We start from the raw sequence: 18,448 nt of genomic DNA on the forward strand, positions 1-18,448 counted from the left end.
TTGCGGTGCAATTTGCAGAATCAACAGCAACTTAAAAGGCCAAACCAATCAACTAATTAATGCATTTTATCATTCAATTTGAATACACAAAAAAAAGCTGTTCAGCTTTCTAATATCACATTCAAAAAGCTGTTTTGATTTCCGTCTGAAAGGTTTGATCTTGTAATTTCATTCTTCCAAACTTCATTTGTCTAAAATTTACCAGAAAGTTGTTAGAAAAATGTAAAATTGTGCCTTGAAGTCAAACGTACTTTGGTCATACAACAACTTTGAAGGTATCATATATGGAATATTCACATCTAAAGGTACAGTAAAAAAAAGTACAATTTGTTTCAATCTAGTATCACAGTAGTAGTGAGTTGCTGCAGCATCAGATTTGTCTGTGCAACAATAAAAGCTCACAAAATCTCACTTTTAAAAAGTTATTTATGTCTTTATATTATTTTTATTTCAACGCAACCCAGCTTTGGCCATCATTCTCACCTTTAAACTTTCAAAATTCAGAGTTTCAAAGTTATCTGGTGGATAATTTTTAAGTATCTAATTTAAGTCAAGTAAAAAATGTTTAGAAGGAAAACGGTTGTAGTATTTGCGTTTAAAGGTCCAAGCGTTTTATCAAAAGTCCTATCTAGTTTTTTTTCACTCATATCACTTTGTAAAGAAAACAGATATAAAGCATGTCTCCCCCAATGAAAGGTAAAGTCTGCTTTCAATCGCAAATATGATTTTCATCTGAGCACTCAGTGCTATTATTGTGAGGCTGGCTGTGATCTGAACGTTTACATGTTTCTAGTAAAATCAAGTATGCTATTGAGTAAAATGTACGCTGTAAAAACAGCTCGAGTCAAAATTCAACAATGATTTCAAGGTGAGTCATGGCTTTTTTTTTTTTTAAGTTCTTCTCTGATTCCCAAAAGTGCTAACTGGCCATATGATTCTGGTGTTCCCGTCAATTCCCTGAAGTATTTTGTTTCATTTTGAGAGCTGGCGCCTTGTGGTGTCTCTCTCAGCTTCACTTCACCTTGCTTCTGTATTCGTCTGCTCAATATGTGTGAAGTCACGCCTGTATCTTCCTCCACTACCTTTACCTGGACTGTCCATTCAACCCCCTGCTGCTACCTTGTGTTGAGAAACCCCACCTCTTCTGTCACATCCGCATCTGCATCATCACATGCAACGATCGCAACGTCATCCTGTGCGACATCTACGTACCGTGATGTAGGGGAATGACCGAAACCTACCAACAATTGAGCCACAGTTCCAGTAGCGTCTATTTTAAGAGAAAACGCTGACTGAGAAGTTGATGGGCAATAAGGATGCAGTCCAGCTTCTTGCCTCCATGGGACTCTATGAACTACTGTTTAGGTTGAACTCCAGTGTCAATTGCTTTCTGCTGCATTTCGTTTGCTGTGAAGAAGCCGTCGGTGGTAGCAGCCGCCACGCTGTGAGGTCGGTTGGTTGGCAGACTGACATTTCTCTGACATGAGACCATTTCTAAACCTTGACCAGAGGAGATCATCACAATCGTTAAGCCACTTTTACATGTCTCCAACGAAAGTTCAGCTGTTTTCCTCTCTGAGTTTGCGATTCCATTTCTATACAAAAATTGAGACCACATTTAAATCTTCCAAGCTGCACCCTGACAAACAGCACAGTCTCCTATCCTGCATATTTCACATCTAATCCTGCCTCAAACACATCAAATCCAAACCTGGATGGTCAGTAATCATTGTGTTTTACAGCAGGGAGCCATCCAAAGCATGCAGGGTAGAGAAATGTACAGAGCACCAATATATCCTCTATATTGTTTTGAGGGGCAGTAGCAATCCACCTGTTCTGTCGCCTCACAATGAAGATGTGTTATTTTATTAATTGCTGAGAAAAGAAAGTCAATCGGGGACTTTAACTGCCCACCTCTTCTGTAAGACGTATTCATGCAGTCTGCTTGTGCACAGGTTGAAGGCTCAATGATACACTTTCACACAAAAGAAGTAAAGCACAATGTGATAGAGGTCACATAAGTACTGCCTTCCCTAATATTTAGTATTAGAAAGCAGACTCATTTCAGTTAGGAAAGCATATGTGCATAATTTGACTTGTACTATTATCAAGAAAAATATACTGGATTACAAAAAAAAACAAAAACACACAATTTCAGGATCAAAAATGACTATGAATGAATTACTAACTAACAAAAACAGCAGTGAATGCTCCCAAGTAAAAACACACAAAAACAGTGTGCATTTGCACTTAAAATAGTGCTCCAATTGAGTTCTCAAACACACTGTTGTATTTTTAGTCCACCTGTACACCGCTTCACCCCGACACCGTTTGAATTTTTGGGCCACTCGCTCATCCAACAATGCTGAAAGACAAACACTGGCGCAAACAGCAAAGCTGTGCCGGGACGTCTCTTCACTTTGAATCCAGAGATGCGATTGAGGAAGCTGTGTGAGTACGGGGAGAGAAGTGTGTGTATCAGTGTGTGTGTGTGTGTGTGTGTGTTTTCAAGGGTAAGTCACATTATACAGTGTTTTCTGTGGCGTCAACAACACATCAGACAGTGTTTGCAGTGCGCACCGCGGAGCAGCTCCCTAAACAGCCGAACATGACGTCAGTAGGCACAAATGTCTATTTCTCCAGCCAGGGCAACATATCTGAGTCACAAAGGCTTTTTGAAGGTCTGTCATGGCTACGAGGTCGGAACAAGCTGAGTCGATGCATCACATACGAGAATAGATTCAGGACTCAGTTAAAGTTTTAAAGTGTAAGAACTCGACTGCGTTCAGTTTTCCGGGGCCACTCACCAGGGCGCAGTACGTCTCCGGAGGGTCTCCACACGTGATGTTGGGCGGATCCAGAGTGACCTTCAGGTACTGGGTCATGTCTGCTGCCTCCGGCTGGCAGGCCATGTAGTCCCAGGTCAGGCCTTCGTCCGAGTAAACCTGGGACTTGCACACGTCATAGTGGCCCCACGCCGCAGGGTAGTTCGCATTGGCCGCCTGGCAAACGGCAGTCCATATCGCCTGCAGTGTCAAGGCGAGCTGGAAACGCATGATTGGATCTCTCTCTCTCTCTCTCTCTCTCTCTCTCTCTCTCTCTCTCTCTCGGCTCCTTCCCGAGGAGGCGTATGGACAGGAGATCACTCTTCAACTTCCACTCGCTGCACCTCACTCAACTGGAGTGTGGAGACATGCCAGACTCCATTCGGCTGTGGCAAGGATCACTTCAGAATGGCTTTGTTGCCTTTTGTTTATGCCCGTTTCAGTTTGTGCCACTTTTTTGGTTTCTTATGGTGACCAGGGACGGCGAGCTTACCGGCCCATTGAGAAGATAAGAGGGGAGGAGGAAGGGTGGATGGTGGAGGAGATGGTGGAGGAGGAGGAAGAGGAGGAGGAGGAGGAGGAAGAAGGGGGGAAGGCGAGAAAGAGATAGCCCTCTGACACGCTGATAGAAAGATGAGTGACGGGTCTCCTCAGCTCGCCCGGCTGTCAATCATGGTCCTCGTCCCACGTGACGATCTGGCACTGCAGAGAAACAGAAGAAGAGGGGGGGTGAGGGTGAATAGATCTCCCTTAGGGGAATAAAATTTGACAGCGAGAGAACATTAGCCGGGGCCACCGTGCGGGTAAAAGGTGGACGTGTGAATAGAAACTTGGAAGGGTGCGAGAATGGGGTGCCATGTTGGGTGTTTGTTGTCCATCAAAACACAGAAAATCATTAGGCGAGGACATCCGGGTGAACTGGATCCGTCTGCTTTCACACGAAACCCTCACAGCACGCGGCGGCACCGAGCCTACAGTGTTGTTGCAGCACACGCCGCCCTTACACTCTCCTCACACCTCACGTAAATCACACACCCCCACACGGTATAGCCACTCAGGACAAAGACTGCAAAGAGCATGAAGAAATACAATATTTCAAGCATTAAAATATCTTCCACCTTAGAATCAAATACAGAACAATGTCTTTGTACTTCTGCCCCGTTACATCCTATCCAAGCAGATGGGTAGAAATGGGAACATGTAATTACAAATCTGACAATTCAAAAAAAAAAAATGGCATAAACAATGCTGGAATCTAAAAATGTAGTTTCAGGATTTTCCGTTTGCATCTCAAAGACAAAGATATTGTCGGTGCAAGTTTACTTTTATCAGCTACTGAGGACGTTCTCACTTTTCTTTCCTGTGTGATGGGAGGGGGAGAGAAACTACAGTTGCAATCAACTTTGCAGAGGATAAAAATAGTTCTGCCTAAAGTCGCTCCAGACTCAAAGTTGGCAACACCACGTGCGCTTCGATACTTAAAAGGCTATCAGTGAGAAGAGATGTCAGTGATCCGTCACAGCAGGCTCGCGGGAGACATTTGAATGTCATGGAGGAGTGTCAGATAATAAAGGTAAGGAGGTGAAGTTGTGCAGAGATTAGGTTATCTGAATGGTACTGCTTCATTTAATGTACTTAAATCTCAATTAACTGATGTTTTAGCGAGTGGAGAGCAACATGCTTGAAGCAGTCTACAGAGAAACTAGAATAATACTTCGAGTACCATCGAGTATTGAGTGAATGAATAATGCAATGTGAAGCGTCTTTGAGTTTCCTGAAAAGCGCTATATAAAACCCATGCATTATTATTATTATTACTTCAAAAATGAAGGGTTTGTTTTGTTTTTGGAAAGTGCTTTATTGGAATGGTTTGTTGGTTGGAATATTCATTCATTAGCCATTCTTCTATCCATATTATTTTCTATATCCTATTCAGGGTCCTAGGCCACTGGAGTAAATCCCTGCTAACTATGGGTGAGACCCTGGACAGGTCGCCGGTCCATCACAGGACAAACACAGAGACAGACAACCAATATATAACTGTGATTGTTGGCAAAGACTCATCAAATCTAAACAATAAAAACAATTATATATAAACGAAATGATGGAAAGCTCATGGATACTGCAGTGTTTAGTGCTCAGCTATCACAAGGGAAGCTTGGGAAAGCGTGGACAATGCCAGACGTTCACTTAAGGAAATTTGATACGGTCTCAGTTTTGATCATGAAAACCTTGTGACTCCCCTCATGTTTTGAAGCAGACTCTTAAGTGGTGGATCTGCCACAACAGGAGGTGGAGCACTATATCACACACAGTGATTCCCTTCATGGGGCTCGTTGCGTTCATTTATAACTGCCAAACCTCGTGGGCTTTAGTCTCACTTTTTCCTTTTGTCTAAAGTTTTTAGTGTACTTTTTTTGTGAGCTGCCTTTTTTTTCTTAAATTTCACTGCTGATTTTATTGACATTCCGGAATGCGACTTTTGATCCAACCTAAAACACTTTTTAAATTTAGTCGCCTCGAACCTGCATGCACCTGGATTCCTCAGCAGTGAGCAGCAGGATGCAAATGGGCCAAGTCCAAATGCAAATTTATGTCCAGGGTTGGATTTTTTATTTTTGTTTTCTTTACCTTCACAAAGCAGAGTGATTGATGGAGACAATAAGAAAGGACTTGTGGACTATGCCATGCTGCTCAATTCATCCAATTTCCTGATTCAAAATGATCAATTAACTTTATTCAGATACCAATTCATTCCTATTTGATTAGAAGCACTGGGTAAAACATAACAGATCATATTTTGATAACAGGAGGTGGAAAAAAAAGAAGCTGCTGAACACAATGACAAAAGTATAAGGTGACATAGTAAGTGTAATATTAGAGTGTGAGAAAGACAGTAGGCGAAGAACAATGCACCTGATATAGGATTTGAATTCATAGTTAATAGCCTTCACAAAAACTAGAGAGGTGCGAAAACATCAACTTCCGGGTGATTCTCATCATTACAAAGACAGCAGTGGTGAAGCTGTGAAGGAACTCCAGGAACGACAGCATAAAGACATATTTAGGACAATTTTCATATGTGTATGAAGAGAAAATGGTTGGGAAAAAAATGCTATTCATATTTGCCTTTCAAAATGTAAATGGGATGCAGCCTGCTTCTGTTTCTCACACTTTGCCATTCACAGTCATTTCAATCTGATCGAATGGAAATCGTAATTTTGAGGAACACCCAAGGTCAGAGGCAAAGCCTCAGCAGCATACAGACACACTCGGCAAAGTGAGAAAACATTCAGTAATACGGCTGGAGACAAAAACGATGAGGGAAAAAAGAAGAACTCTGTAAAAGCAAAGTACTCCGACACAATCACAAGATACGATGAAAATATTCTCTAAAATTGCATGCAAAAGTGGAAGAAAATATCTTGCAAATTGCATTTATGGCATATGTCGTCTTAAAATAGAAAAAAAGAGACTTTTTTTTTTTATCGCGGTCGTTCCAGTGGGAAAGAAAAATCTATCACATGAATCAAAATGAGCATTTTCCACGGTTTTTATTGGAAAGCGGGATTAAATTTTGCAGAAGATGAGCGAGAGAGATGATGTAAAACCAGTGCAAAAAGAAAAATACAAGAGCTAGTATTGCAAGTGAGAGGACAGAGGAAGGAGGAAGAGGTTAAGGAATGGAGGGGGGCAAAAAAAAAAATGAAGCACCTTAAATGTAAAGTGTAAAAATGTCAATGGGAAAGATGTCAGCAGGTGAGGAAGCAGCCAATTATCCAGGGGAACTCTTGGCACCGAGCCCCCTGTTCCCATTAAGAGACATAATATTACTGTGTTAAGAAGAAGACGAAAGGGATGGCTGGATTTGTGTGTGTGTGTGTGTGTGTGTGTGTGTGTGTGTGTGTGTGTGTGTGTGTGTGTGTGTGTGTGTGTGTGTGTGTGTGTGTGTGTGTGTGTGTGTGTGTGTGTGTGTGTGTGTGTGTGTGTGTGTGTGTATACACGAGTGGGTGCGTGCTGCACGTGCAACCTCTGAATAAAGAGCGGTTCAAGTCAGGAGTAATGAGACAACAAGCCCCAGCGAGGGCTTCGGTAACAAGCAATAGAGATCACAAAAGCTGGGTCATTATTACTCCGCCGTGGTGGACACAGCAGCCCCTTCCTCTCATTACTCCGAGCCCATAACCCTCCGTCGCCCCAAGGAGACGAGGTGCTGAAGAAAGGAGAGGGAAAAAAAAGGAGACCAGATGGGAGAAGTGTGGACGTGCATTTTAAGTGAGAAAGAAAAGGTTTATTTTAGGGCAAGACGCTTCCTCCAACCATCGATCAAGGTCTGAGGACATCAGAGGAGGCGCATTCGCAGGAAGTCTGAGACTCTTCCATGTACAGGAATATATATATATATATATATATATATATATATATATATATATATATTCCTACTGCATGGAAGGCGCAGAGCAATAAACACTTCAGTCGCAGCAGGAAGCGGCTGGGTGGGAGAGTGACTCCCGGGAAAATGTATTATTTAAAACTCTGAGAAATTACTTTTTCTTCAACTCATTAAGAGTAGAAACACTTTTAATTGACTTAATCTGAGTTTTTCTTTTCACCATACATTGGCATCATAAAAGGTAGAAACTATAATCTGATGCGAGCATTTTCTAGTGTTTTTTTTTAATATTTATATATAAATAAAATATTATAATATAATGATATATTTAACATCACTTTGTTTTCGGTAACTTTCCTGTTATAATGTAAAAGATTGAGCTGTGACTGATGAATAAACCTAAAGTCACAAAATCAGAAAGTGTATGGTAAAAATATGGTGCGAAAGTGACATTTTAATATCTTGAGAAAATGTAAATGCGAAAAAACAAAAAGAAACGACAAATAGGGGAAAACATGATTGGCACATAAAGTTAGTAAAGTTTCTTTGCGGCCATATAAGGAAAAGTGAAAGGAGATTAGCATTAATGTGAGGAAAAATCTAATTGTTATCAAGATACACACAGACAAGAAGAGCTTCAAAAAGAGAGCAGTCATGGAAACATTCAACAGGAAACCAGCAAAACGGTTTTGCATGGATCAGAAGCAAACTTATTGGAGGGAAAATAAAGAGGTTCATGATACTGGGTTTGTGTAAAAGTGACAAGAAGATGAAAACGTCCACTATGATCAATATGCAGAGTTACAGAGAGAAGAAGCAGGAAGAATCAACCTTTTTGAGTAGAACTGGAAGGCAAAACTATCAATTATCCTCATGAAACATAAATGTATGCTAGCTGTCATTGAAACAATTCAAAATCATAAAAGAAGTTCAAGAGGCTGTTTATTTATTATTTCCATTTTTTTTAACACATGCTAGTAATTAATTATGCTTTAATGAACTCATAATCTGCTTTTAGTGCACGTATCATCACATAAACACTACATTACATAAACTAAAGCTAAGATGAAGCACTTTGTACCTGTTGATGAATTTCCAATTTCTCAATGTTTAGAAGGAAGTCAAATGAAGAGAAAAAAGTCTTTCTGTCCTAATAGTTGCATCGAGCGGAAGCTAAATTCTGCTTTCAAGCCTTTCCCACGCCTGGAAGAAAATATTCCTTTAATAAATTCAAACGAAGATTATTGACGTCGTACAGTTCGATCAAGGAAGCGGGTGTTGTTTGGACCAGCGGTGGACTCTCACAGCGACAGGAGGACTGCACGTATGAACCTGGCGCTGCTGCAGCCTGCGAGCTTTTTATATATTTAAACGCATGAATCTTTCACAAGGCCCAGTCGAACTGGGATGGCGATGTTTGTTTGGTGCCCACCCACCCAAACAGCCACCACCACAACCCCCCTCCCTGCACCTGAGCGGTCTGCGAGACAGCCCCCGGTGTCTGCTCGCGTTTGGTTCCCGAGGCCACCAGAGCGTGGCTGCTCCTCCAAATCACCAGGGAAATGTCATCCGCACGTCCCCAGATCCACTTAGTGGGAGTCACTTGTAAATCATGCATGTCATCAAATAAACTAATGAAGAAACACGTCCCTCAGCCTTCGTTTTCCAGCTCTATGCTGCGGTGCATGCCGTCCACCTTCAGAAACCTGAAGCTTTTTAAAGGTTTTATCAAAATTGACGGCTTTATGAGAGGATCCAGCATGAGTGCTGCTCCAAGCATTACCAATGTAAGCTCCTCGGTTACATAAAAAAAACAAACCATAATACCAAACAATAGACAGATATTAAAGATAGAAGTTTTCTTGGGTTGAAACACTCATTGCACATTTCTTTTTGGCGATTCGACAGATAAACCATGAAAATAAATCGAGTCCTGCGAGGGTTAACAAAAACACACTCACACGGTTTTTTTTTTTTTCCTCCTCTGTCTTTGCACTTCATTCGCCATCCTTCCAATTTTTGCCTCTATCGATTGTTGTATTTTTGTTTTGACCACTGGTTTGTGTGGACTCAGCGTTTTCTCCTGCTGCTCCTGGCTAAGAGGTGCCAATAACATCAACTGCTCCAGACTGTATTTTTAGTTGTTTTGTACTTTGAACAAGATAACTAGTGGGGGGGGGGGGGGGGGGGGGGGGGGGGGGGGGGATAGAAGACACTCAAAACACACAGAGAGGAGGTAATGCTTCAAAAACTACCTCTGGCTTCTTCCATACAGTAAAACTACATTATTAGAGTATATTTATTTCAATTGATTAAATTGCTTTTAATAAATATTAATTTAAAAAATGTGCCAGAGTGAGGTGGGATAATTGTTACGGTTACCATTCATGCCGGGGATGTTTTCGCTCCTTTCATTTTTAATTTCACACATTTTATGCACTTTCAAGGACAATTTCTGACCCTGCCTGTGTCCGCCTACTTTCATCCTCCCTGGCTCCACCTGTTTCATATTCCCAACCAGCGCCTCACTAAAAGAGAAACAAGAATGCAACAGAGAGAAGGGAGAGAAAGACAGGAGGGCAGACAGTCAGAAACAGATGAAAGATAGATAAAGATAGAAGCTGGCCCGGCTTCAGAAAATGAAGAGAGAGAGAAAAAAAACCCACCTGCCTGCTCTCTGTGCTCTACTCACCAGAGTTCTCTGCCTAGCTTTCCAGAATCCCTAATCTTGCCTGTTAACAACCTGCCAATAGGGCCACTGTCCTCATGAATAAGCATATGGAGCGTGGAGCATGGCCCTGCAAACATGACAACCAGCATTCCTGTGGAACAGCGAGCACGCCTAGAATGCATCCCTGGGCTTGCCTCCGAGTCAATCCATCACTTAGCGCTCTTTCCCACTTCTTAAAATGTCGCCGCTTCAATCGGCAGGCTTATGATCTTTTAATAATGACGACAGGTAGGGAAAGGGTGGAGGGCTGACAGCTGGTTAAGTGACTGTGTGCTGCGGATGGGTGGGCTTATGCAGTAAAACCGAGCCGAGGCTCAGCTAGAAGGCAGTTTTGGGGGGGGGGCTTATACTGAGACTTGTTTTCCACCTCTCTCATGATAAATACCAGCCTGTGAAACCTGCAATAAAAGCAGATCCAGAGTAGGTTTTTCATCCCGAGTTTCATTAATTTGAGATTTGAGTTGCTGGAGTTTTCGAGGCTTTTCTACTCCTGTGAAATAAATTCGTGTGAGATAAATAATTTATCTGAAAACTGAATGGTGCTACCGCCTAAAAGAGACAAGCCTGAAATCTAATGGTGCATGCCTATGGCTGGTAACTCGTACAGTTCGTTACAAGTTGGGCAAAGTCTCCGTTCCCAGTTGACAGTGTCAGCTCAGGTACATGACAACGAACATTATCATCACCTATACAAACTAAGACAACTAATGCTTCTCCAGTTGGTATTATTACTGCGACACGGATGGAAATGTTTTGGGAGCAGGTTAGTACATCTTTGGGAAATGTTCTTTCTCATGTCGCATTATGCCACGTCGTTTTCTAAGTGAGACTCAGTCAGCACTCCCGCCTCGTTGTAACACAGATCCTGGTTCGAGTCTGGGCTCGGGAGCCCCTCTGACTGGAGGCTGGATGTTCGCTCTGGGTTTTCTCACACAGTCCAGGTGTGAATGCGAGTGTGTGTGTGTGTGTGTGTGTGTGTGTGTGTGTGTGTGTGTGTGTGTGTGTGTGTGTGTGTGTGTGTGTGTGTGTGTGTGTGTGTGTGTGTGTGTGTGTGTGTGTGTGTGTGTGTGTGTGTGTGTGTGTGTGTGTGTGTGTGTGTGACTGTCCACATCCACTTCCAGTCTCGAACAACCTTGAGTTGGATGAAGAGGGATTTACGATGGGCGTGCGTACCATATTCTCCCAGTTACTCATGAAGGCAGCAGAAAAGAACAAGGCTGCAGTGTCTCCTCAGACTGGTCGGGCCTCTGAAGGCATGTGACTTCCTGATCGCCCCCGCCCCACGGAGCTGCTTGGATGAAGCCGCCTCATGTACTCTGTGTGCGAGAGAGCAGCACTTCTGACAGGACCACTGTGGCAGCGCCGCCCCGAGTCGAGCTCAACACCCTCGGGCGTCAGTTACTCCAGCAGCACATATGCAGCAGTGAGACAACATCACGCCTCTGACACCCTCCCTCCCTCCCTCCCTCCCTCCTTACCGCCCTCCCCTCTCTCCTCTCTCCCTCACACTGCTTCAGCTCACCACCAAGCACGCTTCTCTTTGCGACACGGGAACACCCTATGCATTATTGAAGACACTTTTCCTAAAAGGCTGCAAGCACATTATTCTGTGACCACAGTGACATGTCTGAATACTCAAAATGTCCACTTTAGCTGCAAAGAATGAGCTCAGCCAGGTAGCTCTCCCAAGCCGACTACATTGTGGAAAGGTTGGAGCGATCACATGCTTTAAAGTGGCAGCCGCTTCAGACACAGAAGATGACTCATTATCACGAACTATCCTTTCACGAGTGGAGCTAACATTTAAAACCTGTAAAATGAGCTTTGTATTCGGCCCGTGAGTTACAAACTACAAATCTAATGTGATCGCTCATTGACTTCAGGTCCACTTGGAGTTACTCTTGAACACAAGCAACTCCAATCTGCTTCCCTTCTGCATGTTGTGTTCTTCACTCCACGCCCTGAGCATGAAGCGCTTTATTCTGATTAAAAGCATGTCCCCAAAAGAATTATTCCAAGATATTATCCAACTCAAGGCCAAGGCAAAAAATTAAAAATCATGTGCAGATTAGAACTTTAATAAATACTATTGTTAGTGAAGCAAGTGCACAGTCATAAAGTATTCTATTTAAATCAGCCCGGAGTCAAAGTTATTGAGCGATAAAATGCAAATCAACAATTAAATCAGGCATGTTTGAGTTCAATGAAAAGCAACTGGACGTGTAAAAAAAAAAAAAAAACAGAAAAACGAGCAACTCGAGAAACCATGTTTCACAGTCATCTATAAGAAAGAGGCTGCTCATATCATGACGTACTGAAGTTGGGCCAATTGGAAGCAGCGTCACACAAATGTAATTATGGATGATAGATAGGCAACGATTAGGTCATAAGTTCCACAAGGGGGCGCATCAGAAAATAACTGGAGGGGACGGAGTCAAGTTTTGGATGCATTCAAGGTCGACTTCCTTGCGATTCAGAAGTTGTTAGGAAATAGCAAATATGTCGCATCCTACTCATGCAAATTCAGCCAAGTCAGAGTAGAACTTCTAACAAGACGCCACCTGACCCGCGGACTCACAATTCACCATTTAACACACAGAAAGTAAACTTTACAAGCCAGAGGAAACTCACATTTCTTGAATGCCCTCCTTGCGCGGAGCCCTTTTGCTCTTTAACGCCGTTCAACAAGTTCAGAGCCGCAGAATGAACACGGGTGAGGAAAGAAAGCTCTTTAAGATGCGCTCCTCCGCGGGAATGTGATGAGCACGCACGTCAGTCTCAGCGGAATCGCTGCGCGCACCATCTCTCGCTCTCGTTCCAATCAAGTGGAGGATTTTCCTGCCACTTCAAAACAAATGACTGATCACCGTCCAGGGGGCTCGGTCAGCAGCACCGCGCCTGGTGTGAACGGGAGGATTTCTGAGCGGGAGCTCTGGTGCCAAAGTGTCCATCATCCTCTCTCCAAGTGTCATTCCATCACGGCGTCAGTCTGATGCGCAATGATGTCCGCAGGAAAGAAGAACAACACACACACACAAGAGAATCCTATACTGCAAAACAAACTTTGACCCGATGGGGTGCGTTCCTCCTTCCTAGTCTGTTTTAAATCCCCTCATTTCCAAAGACGTGCGGATCTCTGCGCGGATCTCATCCCCGTGTCTGCTTTCTTTTTCTCCGGGGCTAAGAATAGGTTTCAGCCACTCAACGGGGACATGAATCACACCAATTAGTCTCGGCTGCTGCTGCGAATATCGGCTCGCATCACCGGGTCTTCTGCTGGCCGTTTCCGCGGCACAGCGCAGCACCAAACCGCCCAGACGGAGATGGCGGGGAGGATAACGCGCTCCGAGGCGCGATTAGATGAGACGCACACTCAGCCCTTTCCATCCCCCCCCCCCCCACACACACACACACACACACCTATGGTTTCTCTCCCCACCCCTCTCGTCCTTTAACACCCCCACCCACTCGCATACATCAACGCGCGCCATCCTCTTTCGGGACCTGTTAGAAACTCAGAGGGGAGGAGGATCGCCTCCAGTTGAGCCTCTTTTAGTAGAGTTCACCCGAGTCGCCTGAACGTTAAATTAACCACCAAATACGGGCGTGAACCCAATGGAGCCCCGAAGGAATTTTTGCGTCCGGGAAAAGAAAAAAAAAAAGGTGCGCAAACTCGGTCCATCTGTGACTAGAAATGGGTTGAAAATAATAAGAATAAAAACATATTATCAAGTTTATGATTGTAACTTCATATTGGGAGCTGGCGGCTGTGCATTAATGCAGTTTAACGATAAGAGTCTGTATAACAGTTTTAACGCGTGGATTGGTTGAAATATCCCCATGCGTAATGGCAAAAAAAAAAAAAAAAGAAAAGAAAAGAAATCTAAATAAATACAGGTAGTCCGTGAAGGTACCATACTAAAACATCAACATTAAACTGACTATGCACGTTTAAAAACAGAATAAAATTGAGAGTACTGAATTTTTCAACTTATCTTAATTCACAGTCAAAACTCAAAGGGAGTCACGTGGAACCCACAACAACCAAAATGTATGATGTTTTTTTACTGTTATTCCCACGCCTTAATTAATCATGATGGAGTGAGAGAGTGGGTGGGCGGGTGGGGTGGGGGTGGGGGGGGGGTGATCGGGTCATGCCAGGGGCGCAAAGGTTCTCCTCGCAGCAGCTTGACAACTCTCGACACAGCTGAGTGTGTCCATGTCTACAGTCTGTGTCCAGCCTCTGTAGGCCAACAGAGGCCAGTCCCTCCAGTATACAACTTCACCTGCACGGGTACATGTAATATTCAAGGACAGTGTCAGAAAGACACGCTTCACAGAAAACGTCATATTTCCACAGATTGTTTGTAAAGTCAGTGGTGAGAATAAATAAGTGCTGATCCAGGAAGACTGGTCATATTAAAGTACACTATGTTCTTTACATTTGGCACCATGCATGTTGTGATCTATACAGACCAAGACTCTGTATTCCTCAATACAGAGTCTTGGATGTGGATTTACCATGGATGTACCGTCTTGGCTCTGTGCGCGCACAGCCTTCTTTAGACACGTCATGCAGGTGGATCTTTCATAAATGCACAGTATGAAAGGTGTGCGATGAAAGAAACTGTACATTATCAATGTCTTCCATGGTGTCAGAAAGCAGCATTAAGGCTACTTTGTTTTTTTCTCGTTATCGCACTAAATGTGTTGCTTGTGTTGATTAGTGCGTCTCCACGCGCGGCGATGGAGTATGGCGCTGAATGAAAGAAAAAAATGTAACCTGTAATTTTTGTTTTCTCTTGTTTAAAAAAAAAAAAAAATCAGCTTGAGTTCCCATAATAGTCGGCTTACTTTCCCTAATCACGACGCACAATTTGGCCACCCACTCAGCGCGCGTCGCGGCGCAGCTTCCTAAACTTTACGCGCCACAACCATCCAGTTGGAGATTAATGAAATCAAAAGAAATCGGCTGCCTGAGCCTCTCACCTGCTTTCTCGGAGCTTCATATCGTCGCGAACAGCCAGTCCTGTAGCCTGTTGCAGCCAAATAAATCCGCTTTAAAACGGGACATGGTAACGCGGCGCAGGAAAGGAGAGACTCGGCGCTTGGAGGCGACCCGCTCGTCTCCGCCGCTGCCGGAGAATGGAGCACAGCTCCCGGCTGCACGTCACTCACAGCCGGACGCACAGGTGGATATCTTCCCGGGTAATATTCAGCAAAGCCAAATGTAACTGCGCTCTTTAAAAAAAAAAAAAGTTCAGGAAAAAAGAAAGCGGTGGGTATATAGATAGATAAAAAATAAAATAACAGGTTTCCGAGTGTCTCCTTAAAAAGAGGCTGAGGGTCCGCAGAGTGACCAGACTCAGGGCTCTCAGACACAATGAGGCGCTGAGGCTTTGACAACTGACTTTCACCTCAAGTTGAATTATTTGCTGAAGCCAGCGAGCTTCGGGTGGCTTCAGCCATGACCAGAACTCTGCTTTAATTATTTTATGAATCGTGTGGGTTTGGGGAGGTTGTTTTTTTTTTTCTCTCTCTCTCTCATGCATGTGAACACTATGACCGTTTATTGTGCAAATATGTGAACACATTAAAAATCGCATGACAGGAGGAGTGGGTGGGAAGCCTTTTGGACTGCTCCGTACCAGATTTATCTCATTGCACACATAACAAGTTTGTATTAAAGATTGGTGGTAAAATCACTCGCAAATAGTGTGATTTTCTTTCTTTTTGCAGCGACACTGAAATCCATGGGGATTGTGTTAATTGTGGTCTTAATTTCAGGCAACCTCAAACTGGATGTGGCAGCTTAACTTGCAGCAGTCATGTTGTGAATATAGACAATATACAGAAAAACTGGAACACAATGCACGTTCTAAGTTGCACAAATAAAAGTCGGACTGTTCTTTGACACCAATGAGTCGACAGCAATGAATAAGGGGCGAAAAAAAGCAAAGTTCTTGCAAGCATCTCAGTCCAGAAAGGTTCACATTTCCAGTTAAAATATTGCTTGTCATGACTCATTTCCAATTAATAAAAAAAATAATAATGCAGGTCAGTTGATTATTTGTCCTTTTTTGTTGCAAGTTCAGCAAAAAGTGCAGATATGCAAAAGTGGGAAATAAGGTTTTCAAAGTATAAAATCTAAATAAAAATCCTGTTCGACTCACTGGTGCTCATTCACAAACTGTAATCCAGCATGCTCAAAGTATTTTAACATGATCTTGGATGGAATTGAAGATGCACTTCTGACTGTCACATCTGTGAAGACAGCTCTTCTTGATGACAATCACACTGTTAGACCGTTTTCAAATTCACTTTTCGTGACAACATGCGGAGAAAAACTGCAACACAAAGCAGTTTGAAAGTTGCAGAGTGCTAAAGTGCAACTTATCAATGAAAGTCCAAAACGTATAGGCTATAGTGAATTAGATGCTGCAATAGCCAGAATAATGTCCACTGCAGTTTTTGAAAGCATTGCTTTTTGATGGCTTTGTTTTTGTAAACCAAAAGAATGAATATAGGTTACTTTCTCATTTGTTGGGCTTCTTTGGCAGGTTCAGCTCCAATAGTGGGCTTGGAAAGCAGCCAAGGCTGCAAATTCCAACACAAAAGTGAATTTGAACCAGTGGCATTCACCAATAAACACTATCATTCTCAGCATGCTTGAAGCAGTCCAACATGTCCAGTTAGCTACATGAGACAGTTCAGATCTGTCTTAATTAATCTTATGTCTTAGTTGAAAGGTTGAGATTACAGAGCTGACTGGTGGAGACAGCTTTTCAACTGAGAGATATGTTGAAACAGCCAAAACAGTGTCTATGCAAATCAGAGCGGAAGCCCGTTGGAAATACAACAATGCCACCTATTGCTTTTTATTGGCCTATTTCCTTTTAAATAAATAGATAAATCAGGCCCGATGCTCATTTGTCCATATTCTCTGGCAGGCTCAGCTGAAAGGCCTCATAAGCAGCGTATTAACTAGAAAGAGAATGTTCAAGGCTGCAAATCTCCACATGAAGCCTGTTTGAATAACTCATCAACAAACCCTATCAAACCCTGCTTGTCTATCAGAGTCCAACTTGGCCATTTTGTTTTATGGGATAGTTCAGATCCCTCTTATTTCATCCCTCACTTTACTGGCGTCACAGTGGAAAGGTTAAGGATACAGCGTTGAGTGTCTCCGCGGTGGAGACAGCTCTTCACGCAGCTGCCTTTCTCTTTTTCCCTCTTCTCTGCGAGCCCAAGGGCAACTTGCCTGACATGAACCTCTTTTTCTAATTCACTCAGCGACAAGAAAGAGGAGAACACTGTGGAAAGCTACCAAAGAGCACATTTAATTCCCACTTATTGACTCAATAGAAAGGCACCATATAAAATGTTCACTCACACTACATTTCTGAAGCTCATCTGTCGACGGCTGAGCTCTTTTCTGTCTTTTCTTCAAGGCCTAAAAACACTAAGCTCGTGAAGGCTGGGGCTGGCACAGGGATTCCAAATGAAAGCAGGCACCGACGAAAGTTTAAAGTACTTCAACATCAATTAACACATTAAGATGGAAGCATGTCAAACGAGACTTGCCGGAGGTCAGTGAGGAGAACAAACAAATAATCTGTCTGAATGCTAAACAGTGATATTAAAAAAAATAAATAAATAATAAAAAAACACCACAAATACCGGATGACCATGTGCATTCAAATCGATCAGAGTTCTGTTCATGGTTCTCTGCAGGAGGGACCCATAATGCCGTGGCCTTGTCTTCCTGCACTTCCACTCCAAGCGCTGTTACCTTTTTTTTTTTTTTCATCTTGTCATAGCTCATGATGGTTATTAGAGAAATTGATGTGTAAAGCTGTTTTTTGCACATCCTTGTCTGGCGGACGCCAGGCACAGAGGTATTGAATTTTTGCGCCTGTTCAATGAAGGGTAATGTTGCCTTTATCCGGAGGAGTGTGTTCCGTTGTGGAGGAGGTGGAGGCGGGGGGCAGGTTATTCATAAAGGGATGCTGCATTTAGGCCGGAGTTCGATAGACTTTTATGAGGCAAAATACAGCTGTGTCATCCAGAGTGCATGGGGCCGTGGCGCAAAGATGCAAATTCAAGCAAAATCTGTAGAACAGACAGTGGTGACTCCCGTGGGTGAAAGTGGTATTTAAATCCAGAAGTACTGACTTGCAGATACATGCTTCCACTAACCAGCACAGTGGCATTTCACATTCACGTCTGTTCAGTCAATCATATGTGGGGAAGATTGTTTGAGAATAGAAATGGTAAATGGACTTTACTTATGCAGCACATTCCTATGGCTTCAACAGCCTCGGCATGCTTCACATGATCAGTCACATTCACACAGACGTTCATGCATGAAAGCAGACAGCTGCCACACAAAGTGGGAGAGACGTGAGGTTCGCTGTATTGCCCAGGGACACTTTGACACATGGAAGGTGTGGAAATGGGGATCAAACTGCCAACATTGGGATTTTAACTCTACTCTAT

The 18,448-nt window shown here is 43.2% G+C and overlaps 1 protein-coding gene across 3 annotated transcripts in view; it reads right to left on the reverse strand.

Moving 5' to 3' along the window:
• Positions 1-13,122, reverse strand: part of ntng1a (netrin g1a) — a 108,346-nt gene extending 95,224 nt beyond the window's left edge. For all 3 annotated transcript variants that reach the window (XM_080514885.1, XM_080514884.1, XM_080514886.1), the window contains exons 1-2: positions 12,581-13,122; positions 2,808-3,527 (exon numbers count right to left, since the gene is read on the reverse strand). In XM_080514885.1, the coding sequence (XP_080371011.1) occupies positions 2,808-3,056 (249 nt within the window). In that variant the 5' untranslated portion in view covers positions 3,057-3,527; positions 12,581-13,122. The remainder of the gene's footprint in view (positions 1-2,807; positions 3,528-12,580) is intronic.
• Between the last annotated feature and the right edge of the window lie 5,326 nt (positions 13,123-18,448).

This window comes from Blennius ocellaris (genome assembly GCF_963422515.1).
Source record: "Blennius ocellaris genome assembly, chromosome: 19".
Lineage (NCBI taxonomy): Eukaryota > Metazoa > Chordata > Actinopteri > Blenniiformes > Blenniidae > Blennius > Blennius ocellaris.